The sequence below is a fragment of the Cydia pomonella genome, chromosome 27 (genome assembly GCF_033807575.1).
Source record: "Cydia pomonella isolate Wapato2018A chromosome 27, ilCydPomo1, whole genome shotgun sequence".
NCBI lineage: Eukaryota > Metazoa > Arthropoda > Insecta > Lepidoptera > Tortricidae > Cydia > Cydia pomonella.
The window spans coordinates 1178003-1202492 of NC_084729.1; the positions used below are offsets into that span (position 1 = coordinate 1178003).

General features: G+C 39.2%; 1 protein-coding gene across 1 annotated transcript; it reads left to right on the top strand.

Annotated features, from left to right (window-relative positions):
- The first annotated feature begins 7794 nt into the window (after nucleotides 1–7794).
- LOC133532817 (zinc finger protein 354A-like) lies at nucleotides 7795–22583 on the top strand. Its single transcript, XM_061871668.1, has 11 exons — nucleotides 7795–7944; nucleotides 8606–8761; nucleotides 10875–10973; nucleotides 11626–11778; nucleotides 13514–13659; nucleotides 14174–14278; nucleotides 15562–15655; nucleotides 17434–17558; nucleotides 18912–18993; nucleotides 19429–19563; nucleotides 20785–22583. Exons 1-11 carry the CDS (start codon nucleotides 7795–7797, stop codon nucleotides 20968–20970), a joined length of 1431 nt encoding a protein of 476 aa, XP_061727652.1. The 3' UTR covers nucleotides 20971–22583.
- The last annotated feature ends 1907 nt before the right edge of the window (nucleotides 22584–24490 follow it).

A 24490-nucleotide genomic window follows, 5' to 3' on the forward strand; every position in this document is an offset into this window, starting at 1 on the left:
ATTTCGCTGAAATTTGGTATATGGGGGTTTTTGGGGGAATACAATCTATCTAGATTAGTCTTATGTTTGGGAAAACGCGTGTTTTCGAGTTTTCATGCGTTTTTCTTGCGACGCAGAATATGGTCGCTAATTTCGTGTTGCCGGCCACTATCCGTCTGGTCCAGCGGGTTAAGACGCGGACTGCTAAACGAGTGTTACGGGTTCGAATCTCGCCCGGTGACTAACTTTTGTTTTTTTTTCTTATATGTTCAAGTTTATATATAATTTTTTAATTTTTATTGTTTTACTCAAGTTTCATTTAGTAAAAAAAATGACCTATGTAATAAGAGAAATCGACAATAGATGGCGTTACTCTGTGACAAGTGCTGTAAGGTTAAAATCGATTGTAAATAATAATAATTGTCAGTTCACATTTTACTTTTTAAGTTTATGTAGATTATCACCACCATATTACAATAAATAGTTATAACCGAGCAAAGCTCGGTCGCCCAGGTACTATATTACTAACTGTACTAGGTTGCCTTTTTAAAAAGTTGGTCCAGTCCATGGTTGCCTACATTTTATATAGAAATCGGTTAATCTAGGCGACCATTAACTGGACCAACTTTTTTAATACGGCAACTTTCAAATAAGCTTTCATTTGATATATCATACGATGAAATAACAAACAAAAAACTATCCGTACGCAATCTTACAAGGCAACCTACTTGAAATGTATCACTGTGAATTTTGTCTTACATTTATTTCTTATCAGAAATAAATAACATGAGGGTGCATATACCTTATAACGTATCTCTATATAACTATCGGTTATCAATATTAGCATTAGCGGTTAACAACAACATTCCCCTTAAAACAAATAACTATCGCGAGGAAAATACCAAGTCCAAATATCTGAAAAAAATCGGGAAAGAAAAGCTGCAACTGGCTTTTAAAATGGTACAAGGAAGGGTGGTCATCTGTATGAGAATGTGTTTTGTTTTTATGTCTCTATTTGACCCAATGGTTGACTGGTAGAGAATGCCTTTTGGCATTAAGTCCGCCATTTGTGTTTTTTTTTGTTTGTGCAATAAAGTTTAAATAAATAAATCATATTCATATAACGCGATAACGAATTCTACGTGAACGAAGCCGCGGGCAATCCCTAGTATAGTAATAAATACGGGTAGGTAAGTTTCCATTAGTATACTAACAACAAAATAACAATTTTCTATTGCTATTAATTTAAAACACGCTTTAGGAATTTTTTTGATGGACCGTAGACGCAGTCAAGGGCACCCCGCTCCCCACTACCGTTGTTCGCTGCATCTTGCCACAGCGCGCGGCGCGCGCAAACTTGCCGCGCGTTTGAAACGTAACGTATTTATATAAGCAAGGAATGCATACATATCAGTAATGAGTGTCGCCGTGATTTTATATTTCTAAATTTTTGTTTAGTAACTGAGATCATTGTTGATGATCGATTATTATTAACTCTACAAACTTTAATTCAATATTAGCTATACTGCTTAACCTGAAATCAATATCTAGACAAGCACATTGTCTACATGTCTAACTTTTTACTAGAATACTAAGTTGATCGATAATATCGTAATTTTGCAATATCAGCTACTCTAATTCTATATTTACAAAATAACTCGTGTTTTTACGTTTACCAGAAAGCAGCTGTTCCAGATTTCTAAAAACTGAAGATTGTACATAAATTGAAGTGTTATTCGATATGATAAAGTTTTCTGTAACTTTAATTCTATATTTACTTAGTTATTAGCAAAAATTAAAATATTTAAATATAACCGAAAGCTCATCAACCTTAAAATTTCTAACTTTTTACCAAAGTATTATCTAACATACTCCCAATGACATATCAAAAAAGAAAAAACTTTAAGGTGGTTCGATTTTCATACAAAAAACAATCGCTATTTATTAATTAATTACACAATATTATTACATAAATAGTTGCGCATCTATCTACTTTCGAATATTCATTTGCGCTAAATTAATAGAAAAACTTTGTTTCATACAGAAATCATGCAATAATCAACGTTATATTTTTATAAATTTTACTCATGTGTGTGTGACAAATGTCGTGTACAAATACATTGCGGCGTTGCCACTCTATGCCTCGGACGGCCATCGGCGCGACGTTGCGATGTTTGACGCGTTTTTAGCTGACTCTGTCGACACTGACACTCAGTGTGACCAGGCGTACGACAATTGTCGTACATGTACGATAATTTGGGCCCCGGTATGACGTAATCTTCCAAAGAGCATTATCGTACACTAAAGTACTATAATTTCAGCCCTTGTATGATGCCACCTTAAAACTCTAGTAATTTGAAGCAAAATATGACACTTTCTCTCAGAAATAGGATAAAATTAGTATCTTTTGGGTGTTCGGCTCCTTGGTGTAAGTTTAAAGTTTAAAATGTCTCAATTGCCTGTATACCGTTTGAGTCTATCCCAAAAATACACAAACATAAACAGATTTTTTGCGCAATTTAGACGAAAATTGTCTTTTTTTAATTATTAATTGGAAATTTAAGCTTATTTTGCTAGACATTTTTAGGGGCTGCCTTTTTGATTGGCGTACGATATTTTTTTCAACGGTACAATAATATTGACACTCAAGTACGATAATTCTCTTCCGCTCACCTGGTAACACTGCTGAAACTTGACAGGACTTGGGGGCCTACCGCGAAAACCTAAATTCGCAAATTGCGGGGATCTTTCTCTTTTACTCTCACTAAGACGTAATTAGAGTGACAGAGAAAAATGCCCGAAATTGACGAATTTCGATTTTCCCGGTAGCCGCCCTGGTGCTTGAGGTACTTGATAGAAAACAACACTGCCGCATGTTCTGAATTGTGATTTTATGTGTTTTTGGATTGAAAATGATAGCAACGTCTAAATCAAGTTACAAAAATCATCGATATTCTGGTCCGCGAAAAACCAGGAAAAGTGTAACTGTAATTGGGGTCTACAAAAATGACCAATTCATAGAAAATATGACCTAGAAACTAGTTCACTTTTATAAAACTCAATTTTGCCCGAGATTGTACTTAGGCGAACCTAAGGGAGCTAAGTGTATTGATCTTGAATAATTAGTTGGCTAATATATGACTCCAACATGATATGGACATTTACATCATAACTATTATACCTAGTTGGTTACTAAGTTCTGTTACTCGATTTCTTTCTTTCTTCCTAGCGTTGTCCCAGAATATTGCCACGGCTCAATGGAGCCTGGGGTCCGCTTTGACAACTAATCCCAAGATTTGGCGTAGGCACTAGTTTTTACGAAAGCCACTGCCATCTGACCTTCCAACCCAGAGGGTAAAACTAAGCCTTGTTGGGATTAGTCCAGTTTCCTCACGATGTTTTCCTTCACCGAAAAGCGACTGGTAAATATCAAATGATATCTGTTCTGAAGTTCTGTTACTCGATTTGTAACCTCTTTATTTCCGTTAAAACAAATGCTACCGAAAAAATAAAAAATGACATATTGTAGTGGATTTGTGAGCTATAATTATATACCACACATAACGCTTATCTCGTCGTATCTATAATGAATTGGGGCCTAAAATATAATCGTATTCCAATTTTTTGAAACGCTTGTATTACTTTCTATATTAACTAAAAGTTGCCTTAAAATTCAGCTTTTATACTAAAAACGGCTTTAAATATGTTAAATTAACAAAATATATTTTGACAGATGCTTTCGCGCCCAAAACGCTCTTTGAAAATTGTGTGACGTCACAGTTTATGGTTTGACACATAACTACATACACACGTAGAAGATACGAACTGTCAACTGATATTTGTCATTTGTTGTTAATCACCTAACTGTCAACAGTGTCAATCCGAGAGTTGTGACGTCATCAGAATCTTCAATGACGTTTCGAGTTTGGTCACGTGACGTGTGCCAAAAGATATTTTAAATTCAATATTTACAAAAATATGGTTATTACAGGTCCCCTAAAAGTAGTTTAACATGTTCTTATAATCCAAAAGAATTTATTGGGATACAATTATGCCTAAGATTTGTAGATGGAAACAACCCTATTGCGTTGCACAAATTTGGGCACCCGCCAAACATGATTTTGGGTGTGTCATACTCAGGGCTAACATCATCATCATCATCATCATTTCTGTGAAAAAGGTGTGAAAACCGGAAACTGAAAACCGTTCTCGAACCAATAGTGAAGCCCTTAAGCCACACCCTCAGCTCCTGCACATAAGGCAAAAACAACTCAAGCCTGGTTTCGAAGGAACAAAATTGACTTTATTGCCCACGAAGACTGGCCGTCCTCCAGCCCGGACCGTAACCCCCTGGATTATGCCATATAGCAGGTTATTGAGGAGAAAGCCTGTGCTAAACCCCACACAAATCTTAACTCCCTCAAGCGGGCCATAGTTAAGACTGTGACGGAATTAGACATGACAATCGTGCGTGCCGCTATTGATGACTGGCCTCGTCGTTTGAGGGTCTGTGTCAAAGCCAGAGGAGGCGATTTTGAATTATATTGTCATATGTAATTCCTGATTTTGTGTTCTTCATTTTAATATATACTTTATTAAACTTTCGTTGGTATATTTTATGAAGATAAAGATTATTGCAGTAACAGAATTTAATAACCAACTAGGTAGAAAACAATGCAATACATAAACACATAAATTGGATATGATGTGATCCGTTGAATGAAATTGACAATAAATAAAATAAATAAATAATTTTCTATCTCTAGGCATTGTGTGAAACTTCTAGTTGTGTCAAAATATCGGGAAATCAATAATATAAACAAACATGGTAAATATCTCATTTCTTTTTATAATGGTTATAAATAGAAGGCCATGCAATTTTGTAACTCACTGTAATTTAATTAAATGTATCGTAAAAAAATGTTTCAATTCTACTGTAAAATAGTACCTACTTTTTTAAAGGCTGGGCAGTAAGGGATTGCTTTAATTTTAGAACAAAACAGCGTTTTTTTTTTTGAAAAATATACCGGAAAATCTGACTTACAAATTTGGACTTTCTTAGGTTCATTCTACTTAGAATCTTCTCCACCCTAGCATTAAAAAAAGATATCCTAAAATATCCATTACGTCACATTTTAGTATGAAAGAAATTTCAGTGTAAAACTAAAATTTCAATACAAATTTTCGGGTTTTTATAGCACGAGGATTGATTATGCTAGTGATTCTGAGTTGGAAGAACCCAAAAATATCATGATGTGTGAGAATCAGATTTTTAATATTTTTATGGAATAACGCTCATATTTCTCATAAAATAATTTATTAATAATAGGTACTTGATAATACTGATAATAAAAAAAAAAAAATGAGTCTCGAACCCACATCCTCTTGCATGTATTTCCATGTACATACCGCAACGCTATTGAAGCCTACTCACGCTGTGCCAAATTGTCTACTACAAGGATTCCAGTACGACTGTTTGAATGTGTGAGTGATACTTAGAAATAGAGTCAAGAAACATTCTGTCGACATTAAGGGGTAGTTTTTGTACAATGAAGTGTTCAATGTTTGTTTTAATAATTCAATATTTATTTAAAGAGTGCGCTAAACATAATTTACAGTATAGAAATACCAAGACTACTCCACAAAAAAATTAAAACTCAAAATTTGCAATTGTGGCGCCATCTAGTGAGGTTTAAGCTTTGGGTAACCTAGTCGAACCACCTTAATATTATCGAAACCCATTTTTGTTCAACCGCTGGTCTACCTTGCCGGTTGGAGAACGCGTCGTGTTCGTCATCGTTGTACTACGCTGAATATAAGTCTATTCATTACGACGCATCTGGTTTCCCTTCTCTCCCCGCATGCACTCCCGCTACATTGATCCCGCTTATTTAATTTAAAACCATTTATTTTCAATTTGTAATGATGTCGTGACGTTTCTACCAAGATAGTCAAAAGATAGCTTATTTACGAAGTACGCCATCCATTATGGCTTTGCCAAATATATTCTCTTTGATATTACTGTGTTTATTACTGGAGATACAATCACTTCGAGTAACTGCCTGTGTTCGGCGCTCAGAGGTATCAAAGGCGGTTGTTTGATCATACAAATCACGCAGATGAACACCATCGTGCATTTTGTTAGGTCTACAAATACGACAAATTAAATGAATATGTATCCGCTAAATAATAAACAAGAATAATGGATCGATGGACGTTCGGATACTTGTATGATACTTAGGAGATGTTGACAGTTAAACTCAATAAGATGCCAATGGAACTTTGACGTATTTTGTTGCAAGTTTTGCTCTCTTGCATGAATAGTAAGTAAAAGGTTAAATAAATCCAAACCCTATTTATCTCCAACTTTTCTTTAGGTTTTAACAGTATCTTATTTTTTTTGACATTTAAAAGATTTACTTTATAGGCTAATATCGGAATGCACTTTTAGTCAAGTATATGACGCCATATGTCAGTGTCAGGCTGTAAGGCTTTTATCAGTGTCGCCAGGCGTACGATAATTATCGTAAATGTACAATAATTTGGGCTCCCGTACGACGTACGTACCAAAGAGCATTATCGTAAGCAAAAGTCTTTTCAGCCCTTTGATGATGCCACCCAAAATGTCTAGTATTTGAAGCAAAATATGACACCTTCCCTCAGAAATAAGCTACAATTTACACCTTTTGGGTGTTCAGCTCCTTGCTTCAAGTCAAAAATGTAGAAATTTTCTGTAAGCCGTTTGGATTTATCACAAAAATACACAAATATAAAACTGGGTTTTTGCACAATTTATACGAAAATTGCTTTTCTTTGATTATTTATTTATTACATTGGACATATAAGCTTATTTTGCAGGAAATGTTAAGGGTAGTGCATTTTTGGTACCAGTACGATAATTTTGAAACCCAAATATGATAATTCTCTTCCGCTCACCTGGCAACACTGGCTCTTATTGTCACCCAGTCACCTGCTGTGATTTGATTGTGACTATTATTTTATTCCAATAATCTCTCTCCGAGAAGCAATTACTTTAAAATTTTATCTAGAACACCGTACGCAATAACTAAAATGTCCTACATTTGCGTAATCTGCACTCTCAACCGTCCGCCGCTGTTGCCTCTGGCGATCGAGCACAGAAGATTACTTGATGCTCTTGTATTTCCAGCGATCGACATGGCATGTATACTTCTACAGTTCATAGTTATTCTGTATATTTTGTAATTGTTGTTTATAATTATTTTGTTGTTGACTTTGTATTGTTGTGATCGTATTCTTATGAATAGCTTACTTTTGGCATCCTTCAAGAAGTTCAACACATCTCACATATCAGCACACTTTAAAATACTAGCCAGAATACTGTAAACAAAAATAAGAGAGCTATTTATGTTGTATTTTTCTTAACTAGAACAGTGTTCAAGTTTCCTCCATCTGTAACATAGTGATATGTTAAAACTTTTTAAATGTCTCTAAGCAGTCACTTATCACCATAAGCCAGGAATTTTGAGTGCGGAATGATTTTGTGTATTTATAACTTTGTTTATTATACAATCACCAGTAAAGTCAACAAATAAATAATAGTACTACCATATGACTACCGTACAGAAATAACACTGTACAAAACCGAAATTTGACAGCGATTAAGGGACAAATAATGCTGTCCCTTTCTAATGTGGCACTATCCCTATCTGCCATTTAGGGTAGTCATAATTCAAGTCACTATCTTATCTGTGGTCCTGTATGTAGAGGGAGTTGTGCTGATACTAATAATTGCTTTGAGCAATGCTGAGCCGAATGAAGCCAAGAAAAGCCAAAATGAGCAGTGTCGCCCCAGTGGTGAAGTTACTAGACAGTGAATTTAAAACGGGTAGTAAGCTCCAAGGCAGGGAACAGCCGGATGTGGGAGGCCCAAGACAGAAAGAAGTGGAGGATTCTGGAAGAGGCCTTTGCCTCCTAAGGGTTCTGGTGTGCTACCTCACAGAAATTAATATTAGGTTTAAGATCTAGGTTAAGTATTTTGTAATATTTTCACCCAGAAAGAAAAGGCTTTTTTATTTTAGTAAGCTTCAAACATGCTTCGAAATGTTAAAATAGTTTCTGTTTTCGCCTATTTTAACCCCCAACACAAAATATATGTCAATGTCTGTCTTGTCTGTCAGTGGCATCGTAGTTGAACCAATTTTGATTGTGAAAGCAAGTTTCATCATTATGGTTCTTAGCAATGTTTGATAAAAAAATCGATCCAATATGTTGAAGAGTATCAGTTCTTTTCCAAAATAGGCACCTACTGAAATAAGGCATTTTTGGCATAGAATGTATTGTTTTGGCATATAGCATAGGGGGTTTTTAAATTTTTTATTTAATAGTTATGGCTATTGTAAAACATTCCGGCACCCAAAAACCGGGATATGATTATCTCCCTATTAACTAAACTGTGTACCTATAAGGCAGTTCCACACAGAGCGAGGGAGCGAGCACGTACGTGCGAGGCACACAAAACGGCCAGTGTAGACGTCCCTCGGCCGAGGCGGCGCACGCGTTTTCCGCCCGAACGCGCCGGCGTATGCTCGCTCTGTGTGGACCCTATTAACTAAAAAAAAGTCTTTAAATACGTATTTCATTTCAGGCTGACCTCAAAGCCTGCCACCTACTGCTGTGCATGGATTGCCAAGTGAAGATGCTGTCCATACACCAGTTCCAGAAGACGGCAATCCAGGGCATCAGGAACCTCAAATATCTGCTCAGTAAAGTCAATATTGCACCATCTTTTGAACCAATTGTAGTAAGTTATTTAATTTGTATTTTAAAAGAATTGATAAAAAACATGTGAGTAGGTTATTCAACCAATGATATCCCTATTTCAAATGCAAAAGAGACTGTCAGAAGCCAGATGACTGGTCTCACATGTTGTTGGACTTCGTCCGGAATTCGGACTTGAGAAAAATAATTTTTGGTAGTTTGGGTTCCATGCACAATGGACAGATCAATTATTGGTCGGCAAAGTCTTTATCAGCCATAGCAATCAGTGTATACCACTTTATTGATCTCTCCCTTGCATGAGGAACTATGAAAGCAACCATGAGGCTGACATTTTCAGTTGTTCACCTAGAATGTCCAAAGCCTCAATAAAAATCATATTATTAAAAACCGGCCAAGAGCATGTCGGGCCACGCTCAGTGTAGGGTTCCGTAGTTACTCTTACGTCACAATAAGCTAAACTGGAGCTTAAAGTATAGTAAATTGTTAACCAAGGGATGAAACGGTACCTTTCACCCGAGTTAAACAAATAGGCAAATTTGCATAATTAGTACCTAATTAAAGTAAGTCTTTTTACTATGAAAGGAAAACTTTTTGCGATAACTCAAAAACAGCTAAACTGATCATGTCCGCTATAGTTTTCATTTAATGTGTTTCTTAAGCTCTACTTCCACGATTTTTTTCATATTTTTTGGACCTATGGTTCAAAAGTTAGAGGGGGGGGGGACACAATTTTTTTTTCTTTCGGAGCGATTATCTCCGAATATATTCACTTTATCAAAAAATGTTTCTTGAAAACCCCTATTAGTTTTGAAAGACCTTTCCAACGATACCCCACACTCTAGGGTTGAAGCGAAAAAAAAAATTTCACCCCCACTTTACGTGTAGGGGAGGTACCCTAAAAAAAATAAAATTTTTAGATTTTATTGTACGACTTTGTCGGCTTTATTGATTTATATATCCATGCCAAATTTCAGCTTTCTAGCACTAACGACCACGGAGCAAAGCCTCGGACAGACAGACAGACAGACAGACAGACAGACAGACAGACAGACAGACAGACGGACATGGCGAAACTATAAGGGTTCCGTTTTATGCCATTTGGCTACGGAACCCTAAAAAAGTAACTGCCTGTCTTTGAGACCTGTCGAAGGACATACATGTAGCGCTATAACAGGAGCAATAAAATGAATTGTTGACTGTACTCCTCAAACTGACCAAGATCGTCGCCAACGGGGGCAGCTGCCCCCCTGGAGATAAATTTTGTAAGTAAATGTATGCTCCTCCCCCCTTCCCTTAGCTATCGTCCATATCATACATACATACATATAATCACGCCTATTTCCTGGAGGGGTAGGCAGAGACCACGGCCCCTCTATGCACAGCCACAGCCATATCAACTGAAAGAAAATCTAAAGACTTTTTAAAAGTTGTTAAACATATGTTTGAATTATTTGCTCATGTTACAAGGCCTACCTGGTGTATACAGGAATAGTTATATATGTATAATTATTATTTTATAAAGAAAAACTAAAACCAAATATGTACCACATAGATGTAGATGTAGTGTAGGGACGCCCGGCCGAAAAGCAGGCGGGCTGTCGATCGCGTGTCGCGTTCATTCAGCCCAATTCCCTGAAGTTGGAGCTGCAGGTCTGCGGGATAGTAGTCCCGGCGGCATTCCCATACCAATCTCCTCAAATCTTGTTTTCCTGCAGAACAGAAGGACATCTTTAAGTTCGACGTCCTTTAGTTCGTTTTCTATTAGTGAGTCTACCGAATGTATTATATCGCAGTGCCGCGTACATGATACATTCTGCTACAGTGTGGACAGGAGGCGTCTCTATTTATTTTCATTACCTTGAGATGTCTGTTGAGAGTGTTGTGACCAGTAATGATACCTGTCAATATTCTCAGATTGCTCTTACCTAGTTTCAGAAGATACCTGGTTCTTTTGTGATCAATGCCCTTGGCCATCATCTTAGACTGGCTGCAGCTAGTCTCTTCTTCCCATTCTCTCTGTGCTTCCATTTCTTTTACCTAAAATATGTACCACATACCATGACATGATAGTTTTTAATATTCATTCACTTGATGCAATCCAAAACAAAAGACCACTTAAAAAAAACTTGTTTCAGATAGAGGATGAAGATGTCAAACCTGATATGATAACTATTAAAATAGAACCAGGAACAAACGCAGGCAACGAGGCCACCAGCGTTCCGACACCGCAAGATGTAAGTTGTCAATTTTTAGGGTTCCGTACCCAAAGGGTCAAACAGGACCCTATTACTACTCCGCTGTCCGTCCGTCCGTCTGTCACCAGGCTGTATCTCATGAACCGTGATAGTTAGCCAGTTGAAATCTACAGATTATGTATTTCTGTTGCCGCTATAACAACAAATACTAAAAACAGAATAAAATAAATATTTCTTTCCAATCTCGAGGTTCTCATCCAATCACCGAAGTTAAGCAACGTCGGGCGGGGTCAGTATTTGGATGGGTGACCTTTTTTATAGATTAATGGTACGGAACCCTTTCTGTGCGAGTTCGACTTGCACTTGGCCGGGTTTTCATCTATGGGTCGCTAACTCGCTAGAATTTAAGGAAAAAAAACAGTATTTTGACTATTGGGCAACAGACGCATACCTTTATATATTTGTAAATAGGTATTGTGAGAGTAAGTTGTACAGTACATATGGTGCTACTTTACCGCACTAGGGCGGCAATAAGCACTTTACGTGCCTATATCGAAAATTGAAAGAGCCATATGAACTGTAAAACGTTGTACGATAATACACGTTTTCGCACTTGTATCGTACTCATATTTGTTTTTCATTGGCATACTTTTGCATTTCATTACCCATTTTACTTTACGTATAATTCCAGTTAAATCTACTGGATGAGAAGAATGTCAAAATTGAGCCGCAGCATCCACCTGAAACAGTGCCTTTGGCTCAAACTGCGGGCGGTTCAGGATCGGCAGTCAGTTGTGAGTCTGCCCGTCGTGAACCAGGCACTGAACCAACCACAACCACCTCGGTAAGTCAGTTACTTTGTAGCAAAGGCTTTCAAGGAGACTGTGCATAAAATTCGAGTGGCACAGAGAGCCATGGAGCGCGCCATGCTCGGCATCGAACTTCAAGACCGAGGGAGGAATGTCGAGATCCGACGTCGCACCAAGGTGCAAGACGTCGGACACGTCATTACCAAATTAAAATGGAGCTGGGCGGGACATGTTGCCAGGCAGAGTGATGGCAGGGGGGCCAGAGTGCTAACGGAGTGGTGGCCGCCTTCAGACGAAAGGAGTGCCTGGCGTCCGTTGGCTCGTTGGGTGGACGACATTCGGAAGACTGCGGGTACTTCTGAATGAGATTGGCTCGGGACCGGGATAAGTGGCGTACTAGAAGAGAGGCCTATGCTCAGCAGTGGGCGATTAAAGGCTGATATGATGATGATGAAAGGCTTTCAAACGTAGACCCCATTTTTCTCTCAAGATATTGACATATGGAAATTAATTTTGCATAATGCATGGTTCGCTGTGCATAGAGGGGTATTGGTGCCTACACTTATGTATGGTAGCGAAAGTTGGGTATGGCAGAAGAAACATCAGAGTCAAGTGAATGCAGCGGAAATGAGAGCGTTGAGAAGTGTGTGTGGTGTAAAATTAGAAGATAGAATTAGGAACAGTGTGATAAGGGAAAAGTGTGGACTGAACGAAGATGTAGTGACAAAAATTGAGAAAGGTATGTTGAGATGGTTTGGACACGTGGAAAGAATGAGTGAAAGGTTAACAAAGAGAGTGTATAAGGAAGAAGTAGAAGAGGGAGCTGGAAGGGGTAGATCTCGGCGGACTTTTTCTGATCAAATCGGAGAAATCCTGAAGAAAGGCCAGGTCAAGAGCACCCTAAACCGACGAGCGTGTATGAGGAATGTCATGAAAGTAAAGGAATCGAAAGAGGTATGTCAGGATCGTAGCAAGTGGAAATCCGTGGTCTCTGCCTACCCCTCCAGGAAATAGGCGTGATTATATGTATGTATGTATGTATGTATGTACGTATATTAACCTTAGCTATGATTGACTTTTTTAGATTTTTTGATTATTGTAAAAATGAAGCGAAAAGCCGATTTAATATATTTTTAAAATGCTCTGAACTATGAATATAATTATAAACTTTAAAAGAATTCAACGTATGGGTATAGCCGTGGTTGATATACAACAAATTCTGTCAAAATAATTTCAATAGTGTTAATTATGGAAGGTAAGGAAGGCAAGGAACAAAATCTCCATGTAACAAAAAGTGTCCGACAAAAAACCATTAATAGGTGGCGCTACAATACCTAGAATACTTGAGAAAAAAATCAAATCATAGACAGCGCACTTCACTCCGTCAATAACGCCTAGGTTCATAGCTACTCTAGCGCTACTCTGAGTTTTGGAACTATTATTTATAGCTGACAGCTGGACACTTTTGCAACAATTCTGCCTAAGTCAAAGTCAATATATTCTTTATTCATAAATGGGCCTAGCAAAAAGCACTTTTAAATCATCAAATTTTAGAAATATCAGTATTTAACAAGCATAGACGTCTGCGAACGATGCTATTAAGCTTAGAATAAATTTAAAATTGGAAAAATTACTGTCTTGGGTGAGACTTGAACTCACGGCCTCTGGATCGATACTCCAGCGCTATGCCATCTGAGCCACCAAGACCTCATCCCTAGGCAGCAAATTTTTCCAGAGTATACAGGTTGTTCTAAAAACATTGTTTTTCAGAATACTAAAGCAATTCAAACTGTGAAGAAGAGAAGAATATCAAGGAATCCCGCAAACACAGCTAAAACAGGGAACACGGGGAAATACCGGCACCAGGATTTTGAGGGGCAGCGCGCGGTAAGCAAGAATAGATTAGAATATAATAAGTATTGTGGGACCCGGGTACGTCCTTAAACTACGGTCCAAAAATATAAAATGGCAACTTAAGGCAGGGATAGAAAGTAGTTTCAGCAGATTTTTGAAAATGGCGCCACCCAGGCGCGGGGACGGGCCTGGGATGGATGTGGGACTCCCATGTAGACTGATGAGACCCATGGTTTACCCACTAAAACCCCTCTGTTGCCGCCTCCGTGCTATAGGGCGAGGTCCCAGGAACGCCGAAGTACTCATCCGCAACCTCGCCAGGCTAATCTTAACCCTAACCTAACCTTATATATCTACAATGTGTTAATAAACAGTCCCGATTTGGTGTTTCCTCCGGCCAGTTGTTCAGGAAGCTGTCCAGGTCCCGCCATCTCCGCCTGGGCCTGCCCCGGCCACGTCCCTCTACCGGCATCCACTTGGTGGCTATGCTGGCCCACCTCTCTGGGTGCATGCGGTAGACGTGACCGGCCCAGTCCCATTCATGTTAAATACGAGTAAATAATATTTATGTTTCAGAAAACGTTATAAAATTAAGCTCCGTACGAAACCCACACCGCTGCCGTGTCCGCACTGCGACCAAAAGTTAAGTCACGCCTGCAGCTTGCGAGCGCATATTAATAGGTAAGTTCTCTTCTAATAATCGAAATTGAAACATTTTATGATCAATAGTTGGGTCCACACAGAGCGAGCATACACGAGGCACGGCTACACTGGCCGGTTTGTGCGTGAGGAAGCCTCGCGCGTGTGCTCGCTCTATGTGGACCGGCCTAATAACGTGTCCTATTTTTTTACCGAGCGAAACAGAAGGGCTCTGTTTCTGTTTGAGCAAAAATGCTTCCGTCTCCGGCTATTCTCTACAGGTCGCATTTCTCCACCGATTCTCGTGAACAAAATACAAGAATTCATTAAAAGCTTGTATTTAGGGTACTCCATGGTGGGCAACACATATGTGGTGTGATATAATGTGACGTGTTGACTGGCGGTGGTGGCCGAGTGGATATGGCGTCCGAATTTCAATCCGGAGGTCGCGGGTTCAAATCCTGGCTCGTACCAATGAGTTTTTCGGAACTTATGTACGAAATGTCATTTGATATTTACCACTAGCTTTTCGGTGAAGGAAAACATCGTGAGGAAACCTGCATACATCTGCGAAGAAATTCAAAGGTGTATGTGAAGTCCCCAATCCGCATTGGGCTAGCGTGGGGACTATAGCCCGAGCCCTCTCGCACATGAGAGGAGGCCTATGCCCAGCAGTGGGACGTATATAGGCTGAATTATTATTTATTGTATCTCCTTGGATTTCACGGGCCTATAAACCCCGGTCTTTTGATAGGCTTGCGTGGGGATATAGATCCAACACGTAGAGGCCCCTTGGAGAGCTTTAATGTCATGTAGAACGCCTGCTGGAACCCGTTCACGGGCGCAACAATAGACACCCATGAACCGGTCGCAGCAGGCATTGGGACTATTGTAGTAAAAATGAACAGTATAATGGTCTATGGATTGAAGTTTGGGAGGACAATGAGACTGGGTTATTGCAAAGACGTCCGGACACCTGCCATAACAATGTTTCCACCTTTACGATCTGCCTGATTTTACGATCCGCCGCAGACATATATAACAGCTCGATCAATATAGACCTTTACAGTACATATGGGGCTACTTTATAGCACTAGTGCGAGAAGTAGCATATTACGTTACTGTGTCGAACATTTAAAGGGCCATATGTACTGTAAAACGTTGTACGATACATGTGCGAATAGGTAATTCGCAACTCGTGTCGATTTAAAACACTCCCTTCGGTCGTGTTTTAATTTATCGCCACTCGTTTCGAATTTCCTATTTTTCGCACTTGTATCGTAATGTACTATTGCCTCCTTCGATCATAAAATGAAACATTCCAGGAAGCACAAGGCGGAGCCCTCGAAGTGCGACGAGTGTGGTGCGACGTGTCGCAACGCCGAAGCTCTTCGCCACCACAAGGATACTCATAAAAAGGTTCGTAAATAATTAATTATAAAAACAAAAAACTCGAATAAGGTAAAAGTACTAGTGCTCGACGCTGCACTAGTATTCGACATGGGCACTTTATGTCAAAGTGACAAGGATTAAGTTTGAATACAGAAAAATCTTCGTTGTTCAAATTTAACCTATATTTCTATGACATAAAGTGCCCATGTCGGTAACTAGTGCAGCGTCGAGCACTAGTACTTTTACCTTACTACATACATTTTTTTAAAGGTTTATATTAACTTGCAATGTACCTATGTATGTACGGGTCAAATCTTGAAAGTTAAATTTGACCCACTTCCCGACTTCTAATGAAGCTGAAAATTTTCATACATATTTTCATATATATTTGTTCCTGAGTCATGGGTGTTTTCTATGTATTTAAGTATTTATACATTATATATATCGTTGTCTAAGTACCCTCAACACAAGCCTTATTGAGCTTACTGTGGGACTTAGTCAATTTGTGTAATAATGTCCCATAATATTTATTTATTTTATTTATTTATTTATATGTAAGTTGGGTGACAATGCAATATTATGGTACTATCGAGCTGATCTGACGATGGAGACAGGAGGCATCCATAGGAAACTCTGTGATAAAACAACGCAATCTAATTGTGTTTGGGGTTGTTAGAATTGTATCGATGAATATTAGTTTCCTGTGAAAAGAAAAGTACAGTCAGCGATAGAAATGAAAATATTTATTTCAAGCAACTAAGTGGCCCATAGATGAATTTAAAACTATTATACACTATAAAAATATATTTAAAACTAAACAAAATATATTCTAAAACGAAGCTTATAATATAATACAAGATAAAGACAACATATACTTTATTAACTAATATAAACGGGCCTTATCGCGTATTCAGTTTTAAATTTAAATTATTAATAGAATCAGGCGTTACTTTGCGCCTGATTCTATTCACCCCCCCCCCCCCCCCCCCCCCCCCCCCGCCTCCTTAGTCCTTTTGCTTTTTTTTTGTTTTTGTTTTTTTTTTGCGTTTTGTTTTGTTTTTTTGAAGTGAAAACTTCTTTAGCGGCGCTGTGCACTTTTTGTGATGGGGAAAAATATTAAACTCGCAACAGGTCACGTGACCGACAGATTCGTCAGATTGAAAATTAGTAAGACGGATACGTGATCTGATCGAAAAACTCCATGATGGTTCTAGTAATGATGATGGTGAAATTATGGATGGAAGTTGATTTTTCTGAGAGATAAACTTTTTAATGTTAAATAATTGTAATAGTTCTGAAGTGAATTATTCCCTGACCATTCCAAAATATCAAAAATGCACAACGTTAATATTCCAGTTTTCACTTCTGCCGGCACTCCCGGAGTGCAACCCGCTGTTTTTTTTATTTCAATGGCTTCCCACACTTTTCTACTGTAGAAATAGCGATCCGTGGAAAGGATTTTAGGGTTATGCAGCTCGATCGAGTGGTTTGGTCCTGAGTCCAGGAAATGCTCAGCCACAGCAGACTTGTTCACCTGACGAATTTTGACAGCTGTCATATGTTCCTCAACTCTTTCTTAAGATATAGGGACCGTGCGCGTTGGAGGGTCTGCCATCTTGTGGCCTGAATCGGAACTATAAACATGCACATGTACACGTCACGTGTTTGCTTGTGCATAGTAGGTTCTGCCATCTTGTGGGCTACATCGGAACAAAAAGCATCACATTTACGCCTCGCGCCAAAAATCTGACGGCTCCTGTGCTGCCTCCTACAGTTCATGCACGATCCCTATACTTTGTTGGCAGGAGCAGGACATAGACACCTTGAATCTGGAGCTGTTCTGCGCTGAATGCGCCATGCACTTCCCGAGCCGCAGCGCCTACGACACGCATCGACTTGCGCTCAAACACACGCCCAGGGAACAATACTCGTAAGATCGTTTATCTATTTGTTCTACTCGTAGACTGTAATGGTTGAATTAAGATGTCGTATACCAGACTATAATAACGTAGACTTAAATCGACCGGGGTATAAACCGTGATTACCTTTTATATTGTTTTTATTGAGCTCCCGATATTTCGACGCAGTTACATGCATCTTGACCTATTTTCATCATATAGACCTATTTTCATGTACGATGAGTGAATTCACAAAAGTAGCTGTATTAACTCTTTGTTATATTGAATAGGTAGTATGTAGGTTAAAAATTTAGTTGTTAGATATAGGTACTTGTTTTTTGTTTGTTTGTATATTTAATTTGTTGCTACATTATCGCATTGGGTTCAGCCTGTAATGATAATTGTATGTGTGGAAAAAAAAAAAAAAAAAAAAAAAATCTTGTAATGCATGATGTATGCTTGAATGAGGGTCGCGGTCTACACAACTTTGATACCCACCCGCTATCTCCAGCTACCCGTGAACAAGATGCATGTAACTGTGTCGGAATATCGGGAGCTTGAAAACAATATAAAAGGTAATCACAGTTTATATCCCGGTCGATTTAAGTCTAGTGAAACTAACCGTGAATCATTCAAAACTGTTATAATTGCGTACTTTTCATGTATGTGCTCCAACCCAACTATAATATTCGTTTCGATACGCTGTGCTCAACTGTAAAAAAATTGACCAATCACGTGCCGCCGCGCTTCATAAAAAAGACTAAACGGGCGCGAGGCGCGGGGTCTACCGCGATACTTCCCAATTTTCATTAATTGTTTGGGTTTTATAGTAAAAAAAAGTATTATTTTATTAATTTATTTCAGTAATAATTTAATATAATTTTTAGAGTAAGTCGTACTAACACTGTATGGACCAAGGTCTGAAATAAATGGTTTTTTTTTTTTTTTTTTTTATCCCTTGTGGAAAAAGTATTGTATACAATAGTGATATAATGAAGCTTTTCAAACTCGTAAGTTACTTAGGCAACTCAGCAGCTTCGTTGCCCAAACACTGTACTTGACTGAAAAGCTCTCTATTATATAACGGTTGTATTAAATACTATTAAATAATTTTCAATCGTGACTGAATGCCGAATAGGTCTGCTCCTTCGATGACTAACCTGTCAGGAAATTACAAAATGGCGGACGAATAAAGAATTAAGAATTGTTCTGCTTAAAATTTAGTTTTTTCTTCGCAAGTGTGATGAAAAACATTGTGTGTAAGTCCGGGGGTAAGAATATTGCATACCTTAACACCCTCGTATCCAAGATTTCACATACCCCCCTCCTTGCACAATGTACTATAACCACCTCTCTACTTTGTCAATGTAACAATTCTGTTTCAGCTTCGAATGTCAAGTGTGCCAGAAGAAGTTCCCGAAAGACAGGACGCTGCGGCAACATATAGACGTCCAGCATCTCGGCCTGGTAAATATAAAGCATCTACTGTGGATTTCATTTATTACGACCTCTGTTGTAGCAAAGAAAATTTGAAATAGAGGTGGATTCTCAAATAAAATTTTGTAGCCACACCCACAGTAAACTTACTGCCATCGTTACACATGATAAAATTCAAAGGATCAAAGTCAAATGGCGTTCTAAAAGTTTTAATCATGTGCCGAAAGATGGCAGTAAATATACGTGACTACAAAGTTTTCTTTGACAATACACCTCTATTTCCAATTCTCTTTGGTACAGTGGTCCCTTCAACGTCTTTATATCAGAAATCCACTGTATTCTATTTTCATACTAGGCTTTGTCTGTGTAGGACGATTCGCGTCTTGTGTCAATTTATTAATTTATCGTTCTCGTTGAAAGTCTGCTTTTCGCACTTGTATCGTAATGTACTCATTCCTGTTACAGAGAAAACACAAGTGTAATGTTTGCGGCAAAGTGTACGCACGCGGGGCTACCCTGGGACAGCACATGAGAACGGCGCACGAGAAGCGTGCCACGCGGGTCACTCACGTGTGTGACCTGTGCGGGAAGGCGTTCAAGGTAACCTGACCTTACTTATACTGTCGGTTACCGGACTTACACTGTGGGTTACCTGCTTTATACTGATGGTTACGTCACTTACACTGTTGGTTACTCAACTTATACCAAAGTATACACGCACGGTTCGAGCCTGTAACAGCACATGAAGACCTTGCACGGAAGTGTACTGTTATAAGACTAACACTGTGGGTTTCTTTTAGACAACATAAATTAAAGTAAATCTAATAAAAAAATTACATCAAATTATTATTTCTGGTCATTAATTAATTATTTTATTATTTATATTTGACATTATATTTCAATTAAATTTTATATGGTTATGCACCCTCTTCTTTATTTTATTTTTGATTCTGATCTGAAGGCGTTGTAAATTATTTATTAAATTATGTTGTTCCTTTAGGTATGATTGTAAATAAAAATGTTATTTTATAAAATATTTTATATTTAGGTTAGTTAGTAAGATTTGCATGCTCTGTATGGACGGCTAAGAGGATGGACTTTGAAATTGTATTGGAAATTATTATGAATTATAAATTACCCGGCATAAACTGTTAATTACTAGACTTATACTGTTGGTTATCCCATATACACCGTGTTTTTTTTTTATTTGCGTTAATTTCAAGGGTGCATTCCTGAGCTTAAATTAAGTAACTTTCTCAAAGACACCGGTATTCTAATTAACTCCATTTCGGAGATAATCCATATTTTATTTTTATCTTATAAAGCCTTTACGAGTGTGTACACTTACCTTAGGGCTCGTTCACATATTGATTAGTGTTTAGTACGGGTTAATACATTTGCTACTAAACGTAAGAACTATCTCGGACGATCGATGTTCGAAATGACATTGACATGTCACAGTTTTCAATTGTTTGATTGAGATAAATGTAATGCCCGTGCAACAACAACGCTATATGCAACATTTAATTACTTTTTATAACAAAAAAAATGTAAAAAAAATTTTTTTTTTTTTTTTGGAAAATGAACTATGTCATGTAGTTTCCTTAAACGTACTTACCAATACCCCGAAGTTAACGGAATTCAATAAAAACACGGTGTATACTACTGGTTACCCGTCTTACACTATTGGTCCCCAATTATACTATTACCGCCTAACCGGTACCGAAGTGTACGCGACTTCGTGACTTGTACAGTTAGTAACTTAAACAAAAAATACTACACAGTATATGTATATCGTTTAATACTAATGTTTGTCGACAGGTCAAAAGAAGTCTGACAGAGCACTTGCTGACGCACCAGGGCCTGCGACCGTACCAGTGCACACACTGCCCCGCTACCTTCTCCTACAACGCCGCCCTCTACAACCACACCAACGCCAAACACCTCAACAAGAAGAGGAGGAAACAGGGCAGACAAGAAACGGGAGAAACAGAGAAAGAAGATTAATAAAACATATGACAGCTGTCAAAATTCGACAGGTGAACAAATCTGCTGTGGCTGAGCATTGACGACCGGTTTGGCCTAGTGGGTAGTGATCCTGCCTACGAAGCTGATGGTCCCGGGTTCAAATCCTGGTAAGGGCATTTATTCGTGTGATGAGCATGGATATTTGTTCCTGAGTCATGGGTGTTTTCTATGTATTTAAGTATTTATTAATATTTATATATTATATATATCGTTGTCTAAGTACCCTCAATACAAGCCTTATTGAGCTTACTGTGGGACTTAGTCAATTTGTGTAATAATGTCCTATAATATTTATTTATTATTATTTATTTATTTATAAATCAGTTGTTGTTAAATACAAGGTGCCCGTGAGCATTGCGAGACATTTTAACTAAGCATTCCTGGTAATATTTAGAAACTTCTCTGGAGTTGACGGTGTACATAGGCTACGGAGACTGCTTACCATCAGGCAGGCCGTATGCTTGTTTGCCACCGACGTAGTATATAAAAATAAAATAAAATGTCATATAAAATTTTCAGGATTAGGACTAGTTTAAATTGTTTTTCGAAATCATTCTTTCGCCATAAGTCGGTACAAAACACATTTTTGACTGCGGTATTGCCACTTTGAGGTCTAGTCTGGACATACCTATTGATTGACATCGAAAAATTAAAAAAATGTATTCGAGAGGCTACCCCCAAATAAAAAAAAAACTTTTAAGTTAATTTTAGGTTATGTGTTTATCAATAAAAATTACGTTTTATGTACAGGAGTGTTCAAAAAAAGGGGAAAGAAAAAAAAAATTTTTTTGTCGAATTTCACAAAAAGTCATATAACATTTTTTGCTTCTGTTGCCATCAGGAATGCACCGTTAAAATCTTTCGCAATGCTCACGGGCACCTTGTATATATTTTCATTGTATATTTATTTTCTTGATGAACAGGAATATATATATTAGTAGTAATAAAACAATTTATTATACAAAGGCGAAACGTATCCCTTTAAGCAATTGAGGATGAATTTGAGAGAAAAAAAAGATCATTAAATATTATCAGAAATCTACCTCGAGTGTTTACATTCCCCACCTCAGATAGACCGTATATATTTTACAATAGGCATCCGTATTGTACAAAATGGCGCAAAAAAAGTTTCTAGTTACATTTTTAATCAATGATTAAAAAGTTTCTAAAAGGTACCCATAATGAATTATAACTTTGCCATGCGTCACTTGTGACAATTTCGAGCAAAAGTAATATAAAAAAAATCTTTAGATGCTGTAACATGAGACAGAAACCATACTAGTGCGATATATGCAATTGCTACGAGGGCGTTGGATCGTATTAGCAATTCACGTACAGTCAGCTGCAAAAATATGTATCGAGAGAATCGTCTCATAAATATGGTACTACGCTCTTATTAAACTGGAATAAGATGCTATGGGACATATTTTTGAGTAAGATGTGTACACCCATATTTTTACACTTGACTGTACAGCGCTGCACTCTACAACCACAACAACAGGGGAAAAAGAAACTGACACTGTACAAGAAGATTCAAATACAAATTTTAATTGTATACTATTAGGACAAATTAAATAATTTTTTAGAAAATATTTTCATTTGTGTTATTTGAAGTACACATACTACTATATAAATTATAAATCAAAATAAATAGCTCATACGAAGAATTGAATCGGCATCCTCTGCTATCGCAGCAGTGCCTAAGCCCCTCGGCCACCCGGGTCACGTCGGAATGGGTCGAATTTTTCCAAGTATATCCAATTCCTGGGGGCTTGTGGCGCCCCCTGGCTATTTCTAAGGTAAAGAGAACAATATGGATCGACCTCCTAACCGACATTACTCAGGTGATTTTGGACCTTGGTCACTTTCTTCGTACATGCCATTTATTTTGTTTTATAATTTAAATGTATAATTTTCTAGACATTAAAAATGCTACCAAAACGTGTCCTGGGATATTAAAACCACGCCTTTCATGACAAATTTCAGTAACAGTTTAATGAAAAGAGGAAATTAGAAACCTATAGACACTATATTGTGGGAGAGAAACCATACTAGTGCGATATATGCAAAAGCAAGAAAGACACAAGAATAGCAGTTATTAACACACCAGGGCCGGAAAGCTATGCCCCACTATTGTCGTACAAGCAGTGGAACAGCGGGAAAGGAAATAGAATAGAATTTGTTTTATTCATAAACACACAAACAGTAATAGACATACATAAAAGAGAACATAGTGAGAGTAAAGTGTCACGAAATGGCCTCATCTCAGCATATTATGTAGTAGAGTGTATACAAAAAAAAGTCGGTTTTTGTAAAATACTATTTTGTTTGCATGTTGGTTTGTTTTATAACCCATAATACTCCAAAACGTGTCCAGAAATCAAAACCAAACCTCGCATATCGCCTGTGGCAATTTTCAGCGTCAGTTTAACGAATAATGCCCTAAAACAACAGATATTTGGGATAACAGTTTTGAATGAATCACGGATAGTTTCACTAGACTTAAATCGACCGGGATATGGATTGTGATCACCTTTTATATTGTTTTTGAGCTCCCGATATGTCGTCGCAGTCTCAGCCGACGCGCACGAATGATAAGACCGAGCGCGGTCTACACAACTTTGACACCCACTCGCTATCTCCAGCTACCCGTGAACAAGATGCATGTAACTGCGTCCAAATATCGGGAGCTCGAAAACAATAGGGGAGTCGATTTAAGTGTCATTTGGGATTCTGAATAAAGGAAGTAATGAAACTTCAAGTTGGGTTGCAAATCAACTGACGTTTTATTTAACAAAAAATGTTATCACACATGGTACACAGATGGCGCTAGTGGTCGTACATACAGTAGTATTTTGTGACTAGGATAGGAAAATAGATTTACAACAGGAAGGTGTTGTGATGGCGCGCATCACAATACCACGCCGCCGCCGCGTGGCAGACGGCGGAGCTCCCCACCGCGCCGCGCGCCGGCCGCCGAGCGACCGAGAGTCGCCGCCCCCGCCCGCGCCCCGCGACCGAGAGTCGCCGCCCCCGCCCGCGCCCCGCGACCGAGAGTCGCCGCCCCCGCCCGCGCCCCGCGACCGAGAGTCGCCGCCCCCGCCCGCGCCCCGCGACCGAGAGTCGCCGCCCCCCGCCCGCGCCCCGCGACCGAGAGTCGCCGCCCCCGCCCGCGCCCCGCGACCGAGAGTCGCCGCCCCCGCCCGCGCCCCGCGACCGAGAGTCGCCGCCCCCGCCCGCGCCCCGCGACCGAGAGTCGCCGCCCCCGCCCGCGCCCCGCGACCGAGAGTCGCCGCCCCCGCCCGCGCCCCGCGACCGAGAGTCGCCGCCCCCGCCCGCGCCCCGCGACCGAGAGTCGCCGCCCCCGCCCGCGCCCCGCGACCGAGAGTCGCCGCCCCCGCCCGCGCCCCGCGACCGAGAGTCGCCGCCCCCGCCCGCGCCCCGCGACCGAGAGTCGCCGCCCCCGCCCGCGCCCCGCGACCGAGAGTCGCCGCCCCCG

Bases quoted from the DNA above. Each gene is read 5' to 3' on its own strand.
- LOC133532817 (XM_061871668.1), top strand. From the start codon at position 7,795: ATGAGCAGTGTCGCCCCAGTGGTGAAGTTACTAGACAGTGAATTTAAA. The intron at 18,994-19,428 runs GTAAATATAAAG...TTCCTGTTACAG, and splicing joins ACGTCCAGCATCTCGGCCTG to AGAAAACACAAGTGTAATGT. The intron at 19,564-20,784 runs GTAACCTGACCT...GTTTGTCGACAG, and splicing joins TGTGCGGGAAGGCGTTCAAG to GTCAAAAGAAGTCTGACAGA.